The 15,926-nt window shown below is 51.6% G+C and overlaps 8 protein-coding genes across 8 annotated transcripts; 3 read left to right on the top strand and 5 right to left on the bottom strand.

Moving 5' to 3' along the window:
• Nucleotides 1–429: 429 nt before the first annotated feature.
• On the bottom strand, nucleotides 430–1,714 carry N7510_004581 (bZIP transcription factor; the record flags this gene model as incomplete). The annotated part of the gene is made up of 3 exons (XM_056976507.1): nucleotides 430–560; nucleotides 615–1,584; nucleotides 1,634–1,714. 3 exons carry the CDS (start codon nucleotides 1,712–1,714, stop codon nucleotides 430–432), a joined length of 1,182 nt encoding a protein of 393 aa, XP_056836463.1.
• Nucleotides 1,715–2,296: 582 nt separating this feature from the next.
• N7510_004580 (NmrA-like family protein) lies at nucleotides 2,297–3,799 on the top strand (the record flags this gene model as incomplete). The annotated part of the gene is made up of 6 exons (XM_056976506.1): nucleotides 2,297–2,369; nucleotides 2,441–2,601; nucleotides 2,695–2,884; nucleotides 2,951–3,005; nucleotides 3,082–3,167; nucleotides 3,225–3,799. 6 exons carry the CDS (start codon nucleotides 2,297–2,299, stop codon nucleotides 3,797–3,799), a joined length of 1,140 nt encoding a protein of 379 aa, XP_056836462.1.
• Nucleotides 3,800–4,265: 466 nt separating this feature from the next.
• Nucleotides 4,266–5,612, bottom strand: N7510_004579 (uncharacterized protein; the record flags this gene model as incomplete). Its single annotated transcript, XM_056976505.1, has 1 exon — nucleotides 4,266–5,612. The coding sequence occupies one exon, from the start codon at nucleotides 5,610–5,612 to the stop codon at nucleotides 4,266–4,268; it is 1,347 nt and encodes a 448-aa protein (XP_056836461.1).
• A 108-nt stretch (nucleotides 5,613–5,720) lies between these two features.
• On the bottom strand, nucleotides 5,721–6,254 carry N7510_004578 (uncharacterized protein; the record flags this gene model as incomplete). Its single annotated transcript, XM_056976504.1, has 1 exon — nucleotides 5,721–6,254. One exon carries the CDS (start codon nucleotides 6,252–6,254, stop codon nucleotides 5,721–5,723), a length of 534 nt encoding a protein of 177 aa, XP_056836460.1.
• A 715-nt stretch (nucleotides 6,255–6,969) lies between these two features.
• irs4 lies at nucleotides 6,970–8,418 on the bottom strand (the record flags this gene model as incomplete). Its single annotated transcript, XM_056976503.1, has 1 exon — nucleotides 6,970–8,418. One exon carries the CDS (start codon nucleotides 8,416–8,418, stop codon nucleotides 6,970–6,972), a length of 1,449 nt encoding a protein of 482 aa, XP_056836459.1.
• A 188-nt stretch (nucleotides 8,419–8,606) lies between these two features.
• Nucleotides 8,607–9,320, top strand: N7510_004576 (class I SAM-dependent methyltransferase; the record flags this gene model as incomplete). Its single annotated transcript, XM_056976502.1, has 1 exon — nucleotides 8,607–9,320. The coding sequence occupies one exon, from the start codon at nucleotides 8,607–8,609 to the stop codon at nucleotides 9,318–9,320; it is 714 nt and encodes a 237-aa protein (XP_056836458.1).
• Nucleotides 9,321–9,447: 127 nt separating this feature from the next.
• N7510_004575 (uncharacterized protein) lies at nucleotides 9,448–12,663 on the top strand (the record flags this gene model as incomplete). The annotated part of the gene is made up of 4 exons (XM_056976501.1): nucleotides 9,448–11,127; nucleotides 11,184–11,450; nucleotides 11,501–11,645; nucleotides 11,696–12,663. 4 exons carry the CDS (start codon nucleotides 9,448–9,450, stop codon nucleotides 12,661–12,663), a joined length of 3,060 nt encoding a protein of 1,019 aa, XP_056836457.1.
• A 795-nt stretch (nucleotides 12,664–13,458) lies between these two features.
• On the bottom strand, nucleotides 13,459–15,462 carry N7510_004574 (Alpha/Beta hydrolase protein; the record flags this gene model as incomplete). Its single annotated transcript, XM_056976500.1, has 5 exons — nucleotides 13,459–14,344; nucleotides 14,406–14,592; nucleotides 14,649–14,992; nucleotides 15,046–15,124; nucleotides 15,186–15,462. 5 exons carry the CDS (start codon nucleotides 15,460–15,462, stop codon nucleotides 13,459–13,461), a joined length of 1,773 nt encoding a protein of 590 aa, XP_056836456.1.
• Nucleotides 15,463–15,926: the final 464 nt, after the last annotated feature.

The following is a 15,926-nucleotide window of genomic DNA, read 5'->3' as shown; positions in this document are numbered from 1 at the left end:
TTAAAGAAATCTGTATGTGGTTCCTACCCCTATTATGAATCTTTTGGCACCCTCTGATTGATACGATAGCTGGCCTTAGCGGCGGTGTTGGAACCAAGTTGTCCTTCGACTACACCTGGTACGACCAGGGAGGACCGACGATGAATCCCGAGCCACGGCCCAGAGAATCCTGGGCGTAAGTTGTAACGCGAAGTGCATCAGCCCTCATAGGTGAACAACAAAACATGGAGAAAACAACGAGCTTGGCCGTTGGCCTCATTTTAGCAGCTCTGAGTCCCTAAGAACAAAGGGCATGGCACCTTCGTTGAAGATGTTGATGACCATCTCTATCAAAACTGACCAAGGTTCTTGTCTTTTTTATTGAAACTTAGATTGTTCTTATGGATTCATTGGGCCCCGGCAATCCGCTGACGAATGAGCCAATTATCTTTACAAACTAGACAGAAGAGGATTGAAGACACTCCACGGGTTTTTGGACCTGGCGACGCGCAGTGAAGCTTCAACGTTCTGCCGTCGAAACACTGGACCACGTCCAAAACAAATGCATTTAGCGGCGAGGACTATAATACAGTGTTAGTTATTTCATCACAATGCTTGACCCATTAATAACTCACGTTCAGCAAAATTCTCAACGTCAAGCGAAAAATTAAGGCTCGGACTAGAGAAAGGGGGCGCCTTTTCGTGGATACAAATCCCCTTCTCACAGAGGAGTCGCTGCACACCACTGGCGTCCAGCCACTCATCGCCTTCAGGTATAACCGGCAATTTTGATTTCGAAGTTCCGAGCTGTTCGGAAGTATAACTACTTCTCTTAGACTGCGGCGGGGTGAGCACAGTGGCCATTTGATCAACCAGGTCGCCGGTATGATCTTGCATTCCAGCCCAGAAATATGAAATAAGGACGTTGCGCTCCATTGGAAGACTCAAGGGCCCGAAGATGCTTTTAATCTTCACGTCGTCGTCAGGAGTGTTGACAAGGAGTTGGTATCCATTTTGACAGCACACTTTTATCAGACATTGCGCGAAACTCCGCCACTCTTCTTTGTTCACGCTAGCTGGTGATATGGTTGACGCAGGGGAAGATAATTGTGAGACCTCAATGAAAGGACGACAACTGGACGGCGCCATGACGGGGCTGTATGATAGGGTTTGGTTTTGCGATGGTGGAGGTGGTGTAGATGGCACTGACAGTCCAGACCGCTTAATTAAGCTCCCATATAGTTCAAGGAATTCTTCGCCATTTGGCGACGTGCTTGAATAACTGTTACTTTGTACTTGGCTCTGGTCGCCATTGTCCTCGATGAAATCAGCAGTTTTGACGGGAGTGCCTTCGTCGAGATCATCACATCCTGTCCTGGCGAGTGACACACACTGTTGAGTTATTTTCTGGAAGGCTAACGTGACATGTGCATTTCGTCCGAGTAGGTCGCTCTCCAAGAGGAGGTTACTGAAAGTTAGGAATGAGTGGCTGATCTGCTCAATGCCACCTTCCAGCTCGTCCACACGATTCCGTAGTGTATCGATAGTGTTCTCTTTCCGCTTGCGATACGCTTGTTGTGCACGGCGGAGCTGCTTGCGGCGTCTCTGAATAGAATCAGTTACTGCGCACATGTTATCATAGCATCGCTCTCACATCTAGGAGTTCCTCTTCATTCGTGTTTGTCCGCGGACGTCCCCTTTTACGACCCGCTTCCGTCTTTACCCTTTCATCCATCACCTGATGGATCTTGAACTCCTTTGGCAAATGAAACCAGCGTAATCGAGGATTGACGAAGTCAAATTAAAGATGCAGCCCAGAAACCCGTCATCACTTACGTGGATTATTAATCATCCCGAGTCAAGCGGGACACGTCAAGGTTTGTTGGAGGCACCCCAAATCTGTGGTAACTAGTTAGAAAGTGATGCTCGACACAAGGACATCAAGAAGGTCGTCATATTATTTGGTCCCTGGGCAGACGATTATCAATCAATATTCGATTAGTTAGCTAGATATCCACTCAATCGGTCAACGGGTAGTTAAAGTTGTCAGTTGACTAAACATTGTTCTGTTACTAATCAGTATCACAATAACTAACGTTAGTTAACTGAACTAGTTAGTTATCTTCTTATCCTTGTGAACCTTGTTTGTTCGTTGGACTGATCGTCACGTTTGAGATTACTCAACAGCCCCGAAGGACCAGACCTACTTGGGGTCAGGATAAGTGCTATAAATTGTGCGTAGAATCAAAAATTAAGCTCTGACTACCACTAAAGGATCATACCCCACTTCTTTCGCCACCAATCAGACAGAAACACTATGGCATCCTTTAAAGTGTCCAAGATTTTCGTCATTGGCGGAACGGGCGCTCAAGGCATACCTGTTGTTCAAGGTAGTTTTTAGAACACTTAAACTTTCTTCAGACAAGCTGAAACATTGCTTACACCAATGGCTGGGATTTAGAACTCGTTAGAGACGGACGGTATCAAGTTCGCGTCATGACCCGAGATCCAACTAGTCGGCGGGCAAAGGAATTGGCAGCTTTTCCTGGCGTAGAGCTATTCAAAGGAACGTTTGCCAGCGAAGAAGACCTAACGAAGGGCTTTACTGGCTGTGACGGTGCTGTAAGTGATACTTATGTTCCTCTCGCGGTTCTGGGATGAGTTTATCACCCCACCAAAACGTCACTTATTGCTTTCTTGTTGATCGCCGACTAGTTCGTGAACATTGATGGTTTCAATTGTGGCGAGAAGGCCGAGATGTTCTGGGGCATACGAGCCTATGAGATAGCAATCTCTATTGGCTTGAAGTTCTATGTGTGGGGTAATCTTGACTACGGATTAAAGAAGGGTAACTGGGATCCACAATTTCGATGTGGGCACTATGATGGAAAAGGACGAGTGGGTGGTATGTCAAGCCCATATGGTCATTGTGGACGCATGGAGGCTGACAAAATACGTGCGCATTGTGCAGAGTGGATCTTACAACATCCGACTCCTCATATGGGGGTAGCTCTCTTCACCACAGGGTAAGTCTTTTCATGGTCCATTATGCCCGAGAAACAGCCCAAAATGCTGACATGTCTTGTTGAATTTCTTGGCTAGACCATATATCGATATGGCGCTTTCTCCTCTGACGATAATGAGCCCTCGCATCATTGATGGGGTGGTCACATGGTCGGTCCCATTAGGTACGTGAAAGACATGAGTGACTTGATCTGGAGTAATAACGTCCGTTGAATCCATAGGGGATGGTGAAATCGCTCATGTAGCCCTCTCCGACTGTGGCATATACGTGCGCTGGCTGTTTGACAACACTGATAGGGCCAATGGCCTAGATCTTGAGGTGGCGATCTCCCACATGTCCTATTCTGACATAGCTGCCGCCTTCACCAAGGTGACAGGGAGACCCGCACGGTATATCGATGTTCCGTTTTCAGAATATTTCGAGGGATTTAGCGGACGTGAATCGGTTTTGGATGTGCTGAAAATTCCCCATATGAGTTTGATGTCCAAATTGCGATTTGGGCTCGGTTTCTCTACCAAACGGCCGTCCTCTTACAATGCCGACCCAGCTGATCCTGCTACGCTGACTTTTGAAAAGAATTTCACGGGTTTCTGGAACTTATGGAGAGCGAGCAAAGGGAACAAGGGGGTCATGCAGAGAAATTATGAGCTGCTTGACGAGATCCACCCAAATCGAATTAAAAGTGCTGAAGAATGGTTCAGGAAAGAGGCGCAGAAAGGTGATTTATGGGAGCGTGTGAATAACATGGCCCCAATTCTGAAGTGGAGTGAGGATGGTGCGCAAGGTCGTCTATGATTTCTTCTGTGCCGCAAGGAACTTCTTTACACACACGGATGGTGACATGTGCTGGTCTCTTTCTCGGTCATTCCTGTGATAAAGCATCCGAGGACAATTGTGCGGCACAATATCTCAGCCTCCGGTCTGTCATTTCCTTCCAAAAGCCCGCTCCGCCATGAAATCCTTCGTTGTTATTTCGCCTCATCATGTACCTATAGTGTCAACCGTGCAATACGCCAAAGGTCCTGCTATGTGCTTAGTGCATGTACGTGTTTGAGACTTGCTCGCGAGTATTACTACCGCAAACCAGGCAGACATCTTACTTCTTCGTACTCCCCTAATGACTGCCTCTGATAGATTTCACCACCGCCATGTGTGATCCCTAACCCCACTACGCTTCTTAGTTGCTGCAAAAGAGAAACGGCATTATTCAGAAAGCTAAGGGCCCGACTTAGGGACGAGTACACATTTATATAATTGAAACTCATCCAATGAGTGTACAAGAGCCATCCTCCCTCAGCATCTTGGCTACCATCGTAAACCCGCCAATGGCCGGGGTAGCCAGCGCACACATAAGCACAACACAGACGACGAGACCAAACACACTCCACCCGAAGCGATGCTTCCAGGGTCCCGAGCGATCTGCCCTCCAACGCTGATGATTCTTATGGGCCACAAGACCCAGCTGAACTATATAGTTAGAGAAAAAAGCGTTGAGCACGAGAGTCATTCCCAAGGACAGCCAGCTCATGATCCATGCTCGCTGGGCCGTGGTGCTGTGATTGGCCTTGAAACGTGACATGGCCCCGATGACGATAAAGGGCACGGCTGCGATGAGAAGTTGGAGCATCCAGAAGATGATGCGGTCGTGCCGGTCGAAGAGGGTTGGGTTGCTGGAGCTGAGGAAGCCGCGGCTTTGGGTGGCACCTTTGAAGTTGTAGCAGCTTGGAATGACGAGTAGCGGGTTCTTTTTGTGTGGGTCATCTATTGCCTCCTCCTTTCCTGCATTTTCTGCTTCTTTCGATTTCTCTTCAACTGTCTCTTCAACCTTATTCTTCTCTTCAGCGGATTCTTTCGGGGACATTCCATCATGTTGAACCACAATGTCTGCCGCAGTCTCTGCCTCAGTATCCGACGCAGGATCTGCCACATCATATGCGTCCTTGACCCTTTCAAGCTCATTATCATTCAAACCCACTTGGACCCCACCAACCTTAAACTCCCAGCGCTCCTCACCACCTTGATGCTCATGCTCTTGAAGCTCCGCCTCAAACACAAAGCCCTGCTTCAATTGAAGCTGAGCACCCTCCAACCTGGCGGTAGTGCCCTCAAAATATCCTCCCCGTTGCACAGCCTCATCCATCATCTCCGTGCGAACAAGGTACAGTGTTGAATACCGCGGCGTAAAAAGATTGCCCAAGAGATTGACAAACGACATAATCAGGTAAGGCAGAACGGTGAATCCAAACGCGGCGTATCCATATTTGGCGACCTGGTCACCGCGCGAGCGGTAGAGTGTTGCTGACGCGTACATGATCTGCACGATTGCTACTAGAGCTGTGGAGAAGCTATAGATCGAGGAAAGGTTATATACCGAATTTCTCTTCTCGGAGGAGGTTAAGCCGGCGGAGGTGCCGGATATGGGGTCCACGATTGCGTTCGAGGGGACATAGGCTAGTTCGTAGCCAGTAGGTAAATGGTAGTCTCCGAACACCTGCCATTCTTCGCCGACGGTCTCAAGGGACGCGTCATAGTGTTCCAGGGTTAGCCATGTCGGACTTTCAACCCTGAGCTCGATTGGCTCGTGATATTCTTTCCTATACGAAGTCATTAGGGATATATCATACGCAGGAAAGTAGTTGACCTACAATTCCTTTAGGTACTGCGCCGCCGACTTCTTATTTTTCGCTATATCCCCCATTATCATCAGCCCGAAACCTCAAATCGAACCTTGAACCATTGACTCACAGATAAGATGATGCGCCCGAAAATCTTCCTCCTCTTCATCCTCCCTCTCTCCCCGCAACGTCGCCGACAAGAACGACAGCGAATGCACCTTCTGCCCAGAAATTGGCCTCCACTCCTTTGAGCGCACAACCATACACATCGCCCGCGACCGCAGCGCCCTCTGGATTGGATCCTTGCACAGTGCCGCGTGCCGAATAATCGCCAGTAGTCCGCGCGCGGCACCCATACCGGGGAAGAGGATGGCGAGGAGCATGTTTAGCGCAACGATGTACCATGGTTCACCGGGGAAGGCGATGACGGTCGCCGCGTGGGAGATGTAGTTGCCAAGGAAAAAAGTCGCAACGTCGGTCCATGTTGTGGGGGTGCAGAGTAAATGTGTATTTTGGTCGTATGTGGCTCCCTGGGGTAGGGTAACGGTGGTCGTTCTGCTGTCGCGGAGGAGGGGCAGGACGCCGGCGAGGGAGCCGGCGATGAGGGTGAGGATTAGGGCAAGGGAGCCCGCCATGGTTTGCCCTGAGCCGGCGACTTGAAGAACATGGGAAAGGGGTCTTCAATTCGCATGAAGAGTTGCGGGTCTGGCCGCCCCCAAACCCAACTGAAGTGTCTAGACTCGATTTAGCATAGTGAGTTCTGCAGTCGGACGATGATTTGATAGCACCGGTCGTAGTTATATCCAGCATTTGGGCAATGACAGTGGACATTGTCACAAGATATCAGAGACCAAAGTATTCTTCTAGTCTTGAAAAATCCAGTATTGAAATTGGAGACATCACGCAAGATGGTCACATTTCATCCTCTTCATCAGTCCAGGCTTCTAAGCCGGCTTGGTCTGACCACGGAGGACCGTAATCTTCTGTCTCTGATGAAGTACATCGCTAGTCTTGCCTAAGAGGCTTGAGGCAAACTGAGGCGATCTGTCGACGAAAACTTTAATGGTATGCAGGTGGAAGTGGACGAGATCAGTATGGATGAGTCCGACAAATTGGCCGCCGAAGGGGATTCGTATGAACTAAAATCTTTTATGGGGACACGAGGGACGCCAATGATATGTCGAAGCTGGACAGGTTCTGACTTTTCCTTTGTAATGCTGCAACTACTCATCGGGGGATTAACGACAGAATGTGCTGATTGTAGTCCATCAGAATTGCGATGACAGGCCTGGCAGCCGTGATGCACCATCCCATAGCGATTCTGTAGGCGTTGATATAACAAGAAAATCTCTACCCCGTTCGCAGCCTCAAGCCCGTGATATGGTGCACGCTTTCCCACACACTATCAGGCACTTGGACAGGCAGCTTATGGCCTTTGAGCTGTTGATCGATCAACCACATGCCCACCACGAACTCCTCTCGGCCCAACAGCCCGATCCGCTGCCGATCGACCAAATCCCACACCTGCTCGAGCGAGGCAGTTGGCAAGCGGCTGCGGCCCCAGATTTCGCGCACGACCAGGTTCAGCACCATGTTCGATTGGTCGCCCATGCCGGGCGGAATGAGTAGGCCTTTATTTGAGGCCCATACGCCTTCGTACCGCTTGCGTTCCTGCTCGGTGATCTCACTGCGCCAGCGCTTGCGGTCGCCCTCGTGGTGCTTGTGTGGGTGTTTGCGGATGAGACGTATCTTGTGTCGCGGGTGCGGGTCGGCATCGGGCTTGGGCATTCCGCGGAGGGTCTGCGGCATGCCCTTGGGCGGGCTTGGTGTTCTGGATAGATCGCTCGTGGGGGTATGTGCTAGGTGTAGTATTGATCGAGCCCGGCGGCGCTGTGGAGGAGGGGGTGGAGGTACTTTTGTTGTGGGAGAGGCGCGTGACGATGCGAGAGATGATGCCGCAATGGCATCGGAGAGGGCTTCTTCACTCATGCCGCTGGATTCGTCTGCGAGGCTGGAGCTGCTGGTGTTGTGTGACCGCATGGATATTGATGCTAAGCTAGGCGTGGGCCGTAGTGATGTGGTGGGCTTGCGGAGGGATCCCCGCGAGAGAATGGGATTGCTGGCTCGCGGGGGAGGCTTGGGCTTCGACTCGCCGGATGGGGCAGATGACTGCCTTGGCCTGATGAATGGAGGGGGACTCGGACGGCGATCATTGTGACTTGCTGTGACTCTCGACCGCTGTGACGGGGATCGCGTGGGAACGGAGAGCTCTTCCGAGCTTGGATTGTCGCCCTGGAGCATCTTGTCCAGGGGACTCTTCCGGCCGTGGATCGGACGCACCGGGGCGGGCGACCGCAGCTCCCGTTTTTCTAGCGTGTGTGGTTGCATCCTACTGGTACTTCGTATTGCTCCTAGGCTGGCCGCTGTGGATGGGGTGCTGTCACCGCTCCTCGCCGGCCGCTCGGGGGATCTCGAGGCAGCCAAGCGCGCCGCAATCTGCTGCGGAGTGGGCGGCGCGAGTGATGAAGCCGGAACTCGACCTCTGCTATCGTGCGGGGGCGCGAGCGAGTTGGCGGTAAACCGTCCGATCTTGTCCTTCACAGAACCCGCTTCGGGCCCAGGTTCGGCTTCCACCTCCTGGCGATGATTGGAGTCTGCATGACGGTTCACGGTGCTGGCGAATGCGGCGGCGGCGGCGGTATTGGAAGTTTGGTGGTTGCGGGCGGGAGAGGGAGCTCGGGAGTATTCGTGGAAGGCGATGGTGGCACCACGGAAAGCGGCCTGGTTCGTGCCACTCATTGGAGTTGCTGGTAGTTGTGGTTTGGTTAAGATGATGGGGCAGTGGGGATTACTTAACGGGCTGCGATGATCATGACGATGTGCTGCAGTACGAGCGATACACCCAGAAGAGTTCCCGCTCAGCTACTATTATTGATTATGACCAGGATGCTTTCTTCCCGCCTCAACACTCCCACTGGTCTTCCAACATGGAGTCGGTCTATTCCGAGGGGGAGAAGCCCCAGAACCACATTGCGCGTCTGAACTCCGACTCCCGCGCGGTCCCTTCGAAACCATCCTATGGGATCGACTCCCCACTGGGCCTGCTCGCGTCCTCGATCCTCGCCCCGCTATACCTCTATGCCTCGCGGAAGGGCAAGTTCGCGGTCTGGGATCGACTGCTCGATGAGCTCCCCAGTGATATTCTCACGGCGCCCGCCCTCGACATCGGCTGTGGCCGCGGGCTCGTTCTTTTGAAAATTGCACAGAGGAAAAAGAGGCTCCAGGCCACCGTTCCGCCCATCTACGGCGTCGATCTATTCATCACCGGTGACCAGAGCGGCAATGCGCCCGAGGCAACCTACGACAATGCCGCGAGTCTTCAGCTCACCGATTACACGGTTCTGCACACTGCCGACTTTACTCAATTACCCTTCCGAGACGGAGTGATGTCCCTGATCACGGCGAGTTTGTCGATCCACAATGCCGACCAAGCATCGCGGGACAAGGCGATTCATGAAGCGGCCCGAGTGCTTCGGCCAGGGGGATTTCTGGTTATTCTCGAATTGGGAGGATATGTTGCGCAATACCGAAGGGTTCTGGAGTCGGACGGGTGGAGTGAGATCGAAACGGAGTTTGGGGGAATGCAGGTGATGTTTGGGGCGTGGCCATGTCAGATCTTGAAGGCTCGAAAGCCACGATAGTAGTAGTTGAGGTATTATGATGGTGTAGAATTACGGTCGGAATACGGTAACTCACTAACCCAAAAGGAATCACCTTCTCCGCATCCCCGACTTTCTTCCCGTTCATGCCACATCGGGATGTTTCGAGATGATGGACAAAGAGGGCCTCGATGTATCCGAGGACCAGACCAGTCCGCAGGTGCAATGCTCCATCTGCGGCAGTAGCTTTCGTCGCCCGGAACATCTCAAGCGTCATCTGCGCAGCCATACCAAGGAAAAACCCTTTGAATGCACCCAGTGTGGCCGGCATTTCTCCCGGACCGACACCCTCCATCGCCATGAGCTGAGCCACCATCTGCCCGGCAGCGAAGGGGGTAAAGAGCATACCCACCGAATCACTGTCAAGACCTTCCGCGCCTGCTTTAGCTGTGCGACGGCCCGTGTGCGATGCAGTGGGGGAGAGCCGTGTGGACGGTGTGATGCCCGCTCCCTCGACTGTCAATATCCGACAGAGAGAAGGTCAAAGAAGGGCCGGAGAGAGGGTTCCCAGGGTGCAGAGTCGCCGCCCCTTCGTCGTGCCTCGCAGACCAGCAAAGGTCGTGTTGAGTCGGCACCAGAGACATCAGTTCAACCGATTGGACAACCAATATTATCCCCAGGTTATTCAGGCAATGTGCTTCCTAGTGGTGCGCAGAACCAACAAACACAGCCTCCTTCAAATGGCCGAGGTTCAGTTTCAGATGCCCCAAACCCTCGTTTATTCGCGTCAAATGCCGATCAGGCATCGAACACAGGCAGAATGCCAATGGATATCTATGCAAATACAAATCGGCCTCAGCCTTACCCCGACATGTCCAATTCCAACATTCCCTTCTCGTCCCATGCGGCCATGGGCACCGACATGAGGGATGTTCAACAAGGATTGCATAGTACGGGAGTTGATATTGACACGGCCATGGCGGGCAACCTGGACTTTGACCCGGCATTCTTCGACCAGTCTATGCTGTCCACGATCAACTGGCTCCCCCATGAATTCTTTGCAGGCCCACCAAACGATCAAATGCAGCCGTCAAGACTTCCTTCCCAACTCTGCCAGCCTTTCTTTCCAGATGTCCAATCGACTCGCACCACATGGCAGCCGCCAGTTATCCAAGCTGGTCAGAAAAGCCCCCCATTGCCAGAGAATATCTCTCAGACGCCGTCGGGGCATCTGTCCATGGGAACCGACATGAGCAGTCCAAATCAGTATCCCCATATGGGCGGCGAAACATCCCCTCATCCTGAGTCGGTCGATTCTGCTAAGCGCTCAGCGGACTATTATGTCGACGGGGCTGGTGCTCGGCTGCCCAAGTATAGGAAGAAACAGGGCCCGTGGTCAAGCTTCTACGCCGAACCGAGTACTGTCACCCGTCAACTACCCCTCGAAGAGGGTGGCAGCCGATATTCATTCCCGTCGATCCAGGAAAGCCCCGTGGACAACATATCAGAAGAAGTGCGCCGATTTACCAAAAGGATCGACTCCTCCGTCTACGACAAGATGTATCACCAATTTATAATGCTTTGCCGCAACGACAACCCCATCTTCCCACAATTTGAGACGGACAACTTCCCGTCGGCGCAACTCTGCAACCAGTTTATCGCATTCTACTTTGAGTCCTTTCAAACCGTATACCCAATTCTTCACCTCCCCACTTTCGATCCCAATACCTGCCATTGGCTTTTGATGCTGGCCGTCTTAGCCATCGGGTGCAATGTTGCAAATATAAGTGAGACAGCTCAGTGCGCAGCTGCTTTTCACGAGATGATCCGGCGAGCTTTATGTGTTGAGGTAGATTGGCCCTCATCACTCGGTGAGCATGCATGCTAATCATTGTGCTATAACAGAAAGAAAAGGGTCACCTTGGCGAGACTTCGCCTGAGATCCTGCTGGCGATGCTGTTGAACTGCATTGGACTGCTTCACACTGGAAACGAACGAGCCAGACTTTCCGCGATGGGTATCTTCAGCGATCTGGTGAAGTTCACGAAGCGAGAGCAGGTGCTAGCACCCTCACCGAATCCGAGAATGGAACCAAATGGTCTCGCTCAAGAGGCATATTGGATTGCATGGATTCAAGATGAGATCCGGCGACGAACTGGCTACTGCATATGGGTACGATGACTTCACACCAGGGTTAAGAACGGCATTAACCATATATACAGCTCGTGGACTGCACCCTTGCGTACTACTTTGATGACCGACCACTACTGTCCCTGGATGATGGACAGGCTGCGTTACCCGCCCACGAGAGGCTATGGCAAGCAGACTCGCCCGAGAATTGGCGACAGCTGTGGGATAAATCACCTGGTACGATTTTTTCGTCATCCTCCATTTGCATATCCGCTAACCCCGTACAGTAAATGAATCACTCTACGACGCTGTACAAATAATATACATTGAAAAGAGACTCATCTCCGGAATCGGCGAATTCAGCCATATCCTGCTCATCCACGCACTCTACCACCGCATGTGGGAAGTAGGCGACTACTTCCGCCGCCCCCTCTCGTTCTGGAACCCAACCGCCAAAAAGCAATCTCGTGAGAGCGCCATCCCAATGGGATCAGTCTGGCTCCCCGGAATCCCCTCCTACTCTAAATGGCGCAACAGCGCCTGCGACTGCCTGGACATCCTCCACTGGACTGCCAACAGCACAATCGCCAAAGCAGCGGGCCTGGAGCATCCAACCGTGCTCCACCTCCACGCCTCTCGACTCGTCCTCCTCGCTCCCTTTCGTGAGATCCGCTCTCTCGCCACCTCCCTCGCAGAGGGGACCCTCCGCTGGAGCAAGCGCCACCAGACACTCGAGTGGCAGTATATATGGCGCTGGACGAAACATGACCAATACAAAGCCCGTCTCTCCCTGATCCACGCAGGCGTTACCCTCTGGCATGTCCGGCGGTACTCGACAAACGCATTCCATGAGCCCGTGGCTGCCTTCCTAGCCGTGCTCACCCTCTGGGCCTATGGCTCGTGCCACGCCCACGCCGTGCCTCTGCCTCCTGCAGAGACAAATAGTCCGCGTCAACAGGACTCACAACCGGAACCGAGTTTCATTCACCTCGACCGGCCCTGCGATGATGAGCTCGTGCAGCTGTTTGTGAGGGAGGGACATGCCATGAGAGGCAATGTTACTGGCGTGGGGGATATTTGTGCGCCTGGCGGTCCGGAGAGGATCCTACGGGCTGGGTGTGAGACCCTCGCGGGCTTGACGGCTTGGGGTCTTTCGAAGCGGTTTGTTACTATTTTGACTCGTATGGCGGACCGGGTTCCGCGCTGTTTGGCTGGCGAGGATAACAGTCATGACTTTGAGGCGAATCTTGATTGAGGGTGGGTTTGCTGGGATGTGGTGTATCATAAATAGGAGCAATATAGCATGTACACACCTGTAAATCAAGATCTATGATGCTCAAAGTGTATGCTGTGGACTCATAATGGGAAGGAAAGATACCATTTTCCGCCACTACTGGTTCCTTGTTATCTAGAAGAATTGACTCTTCCTTATTTTCTCTATTTCTCTCTCGCTTTCTCTCCATAACTTCACTCAACTTCTACATGCTCAGCAGGTAAAATCCGTCATCCATCATGAGCCTTCAAAGCGAACAAACCATCATGAGGATCGTACTCTTGATCCCTACCATGGTCGTGACTAATATCAAATTTTCTTTCGTCGGCCATCAACAACTGCGAATATCTACCGTAACAGGTCATTTATTGCTTTTAGAGAAGCTAATCGAGCGGGTCGAGTCGGGGATTATATATGTCAACCGCGCTAACTATCCTACTCTAGTGAGTTTTAGGTATCTTACTAACTTAAGCCATTCTCATATTTTTATTCGGTAGGACCTAGCTTAGACCGGCTAGACAAACTTAGGCCGAGACGTGACTCTTAGCCGATTTAGGTTTAAGTCGTTTGTGAAGCTAAAGAGCCACTATATCAAGGACTACCCGAACTGGATCTTAGCCAGATAAGGCCGGCCCGTAGAAGTTTTGATGACCATCAAGAGTGTAAATTAAGTCAATTACCTAGTATTGCAGAGGCGTTACTTATCAATACACGATATGCACCAAAATCAAGCCCTGTTGGTATAATGCCGTGATGTCCATGGAATCACTGTAGAACTCATGAGAATTCGGCGATCTTCACAGTCGGAATCTCGAGATAGCTTGCAGATTCTCCGCCCCATAGAATAGAATGCTCCCCTTTGTTACAAACAGGAAAAGTTCCCTGCAAAGCTTCAAACTCCGCGGGGCCCATGAAATGGCCCGAGATCTTCATGACCAGTTGCTCGCCTGGTTCAAATAACATGCCCGTGGGCCAGATCTCAATCTCCAATCGCGTTGCCTCTCCCACCTTTACCGGCAGACGCTTCCTGTGTGAGAGCGTTTTCCAGTGCGGTTTCGACAACTCTTCTGCCACATCTCGGTAAGATGCCCTCAAAATGCCATGTGGACCGAAATATTTCATTGGATTTGTCAAAGGAACTTCTTCTGCAGAAGCAACCCCCAGATCCTTGAGTGGTATATTGACATGCTGTAGAAGCTTCCCAGTCTGGTCTGCTTTTCTCAAATGCACGTAGACATCCATGTCCGGCCCCTGCTTTGGCTCGACGTAAAGAACAGCACGCGACGGACCGAGAATGGTTGTTCGCTGAGGGAAGGTGAACGAAAACTGGATTTCTCCTGGATCGTTGTCTCTTTGCCAGATGGGTGCAGCATCGGCTTGGTACACCGATTGTCCTGGCTCTTGGTGCTGAGTCTCTGTCAAACGACTCTCCGAGCTCAAAAACAGTCGTTTATTAGTGGTCTGGCGATGAGGCCAGAAAGGTTCTTCGAAAGGGATTCCGGTCAGCGCCGGCCGGTTGAACGGCAGTACAGTAGCGCGCACACGGGGTGTACTCTCCCAATTATTCGGGTCTTTCATGTAGCAGTCAAAGAAAATGTTCAATTCCTGAATTCTCTCAGGAGAGTACAAGTCGTACCATTCCTGAGTCCCATGGATTACAAGCCTGGAAGTCGATTAGTATGGAACCACTATATCAGGAAATAAACAGCAAGGAGTACTGTTACCATTTTTTATCATGGGGGATCTCTTCATAGCCTCGGAGAGATCCTATCGTGTGAAGCATCGTAGAATAGCTGGCCAAAATGTATGCCGGGACCTGGATTTGGTCTATTTTAGCCCTTTTATCCTCCCAGTAAGAATTTGTAAGGCCCTCCTCAGCCATTGCTCCGATATCTTCCATGCCATTGCGACCTGTATCTGATCAGAAAGACAAATTGTTTACAATTGCAGCAAACATTGATACGAACCACAGAGAAGGCCAGCTAGCGCCCTCCCAAATTGCATCTCGGGAATTCCCCCTCGACGACACTGCTCCCGGAGTGGATCGCTAACGCCCTCAAGGGGAGCAATACAAGCCAAATGTGGCGGCCTCTCAGCGGCAATAAACCATTGAGATATAGCCAGCCAGGAGTTTCCTAGCATTACTTTTCCGCTACACCATGGTAGACCCGCAATACCCTCAATGGCGTCGTATCCGTCTTTTCCGTCACCGGAACCCCAGAATCTCATGGATCCTTCGGAATCCATTGCGCCTCTGGCATCCACGTTGACAACAGCGTAGCCACGTGGTACCCATTCAGCAGGGTCGGGGCTGAGTGATACTTCAGTTTAAGTGGCTGAAACGTGCAAGGTCGAATTTCTTACCCTTCAAAACTCTCGTAACCGGAGAGTCGGTTTTCTGCTACACCAGCTCGCATTGGGAAAGAGCTGAGGTTCAAGCGACCTGTGTGTGGTCTCGTAGTTAACAGGTAGGCCTCTTTTCATAAAACCAATCTCAGACTCACCACTCCCAGACTTCCCATACGGGCCCCAAACCATGATAGCCGGTACAAGAGTCTCATTGGTGGGACGATATATGTCGGCGAATATCTTGGTCCCATCACGAAGGCGAAGAGTTTGATCTCGCTCAAAGATCATAGGCTCATGGAGGGGACGAGAATTTTCCCTCCGCTTATGGCCCACTGGCAACTCGGTTACCGATGGGTAAAATCCCGGGTAAGCAGGGGACTCCTCCGGAGGAGAGAGAGGACGCCAGCGTATTTCAACGTCAGTGGATTCCATAGTTACAAAAGTGGGATAAAAAATAACGAAGCTGATTGTACTCAGACTGAGTTAGGAATATGATGCAGGCTGGAAAGGAGGGTAACTCACCCTTGCACTTCTATATAAGCATTATCTGGCTGATGGCACGTCAAATGCTCGGCGGGATGATGGGGCATCGCGGAGAACCTCTCGCAAAGTACCCCACATACCCCTGATCTGGCCCGCGGTGGAGCGCAGTGGAGATAGTTTCAAGGGCTGCGGGGTGTGTGATCAACCTCGGCCGTTCATCAGATTTAATATTGCCAGGACTAATTTCTAACGTATATCCCCTTTGTCCGAAATCTGACCCGTAGAAACATTCTCCCGATCGACTTTCCGACTAATTCCAGTGCGATTTGGGATTCACTACCTACGACTATGTCCATGGCTCTTCTAATGCTGGAGATTGTAATCACAGTCTGGAGCTCATCGCAAAGGAAAAC

This window comes from Penicillium lagena, assembly GCF_028827675.1.
Source record: "Penicillium lagena strain IBT 129212 chromosome Unknown utg000002l_segment0_segment0, whole genome shotgun sequence".
Lineage (NCBI taxonomy): Eukaryota > Fungi > Ascomycota > Eurotiomycetes > Eurotiales > Aspergillaceae > Penicillium > Penicillium lagena.
Note: the sequence above shows the minus strand (reverse complement) of the source record. Positions and strands in the feature narration are given on the sequence as shown.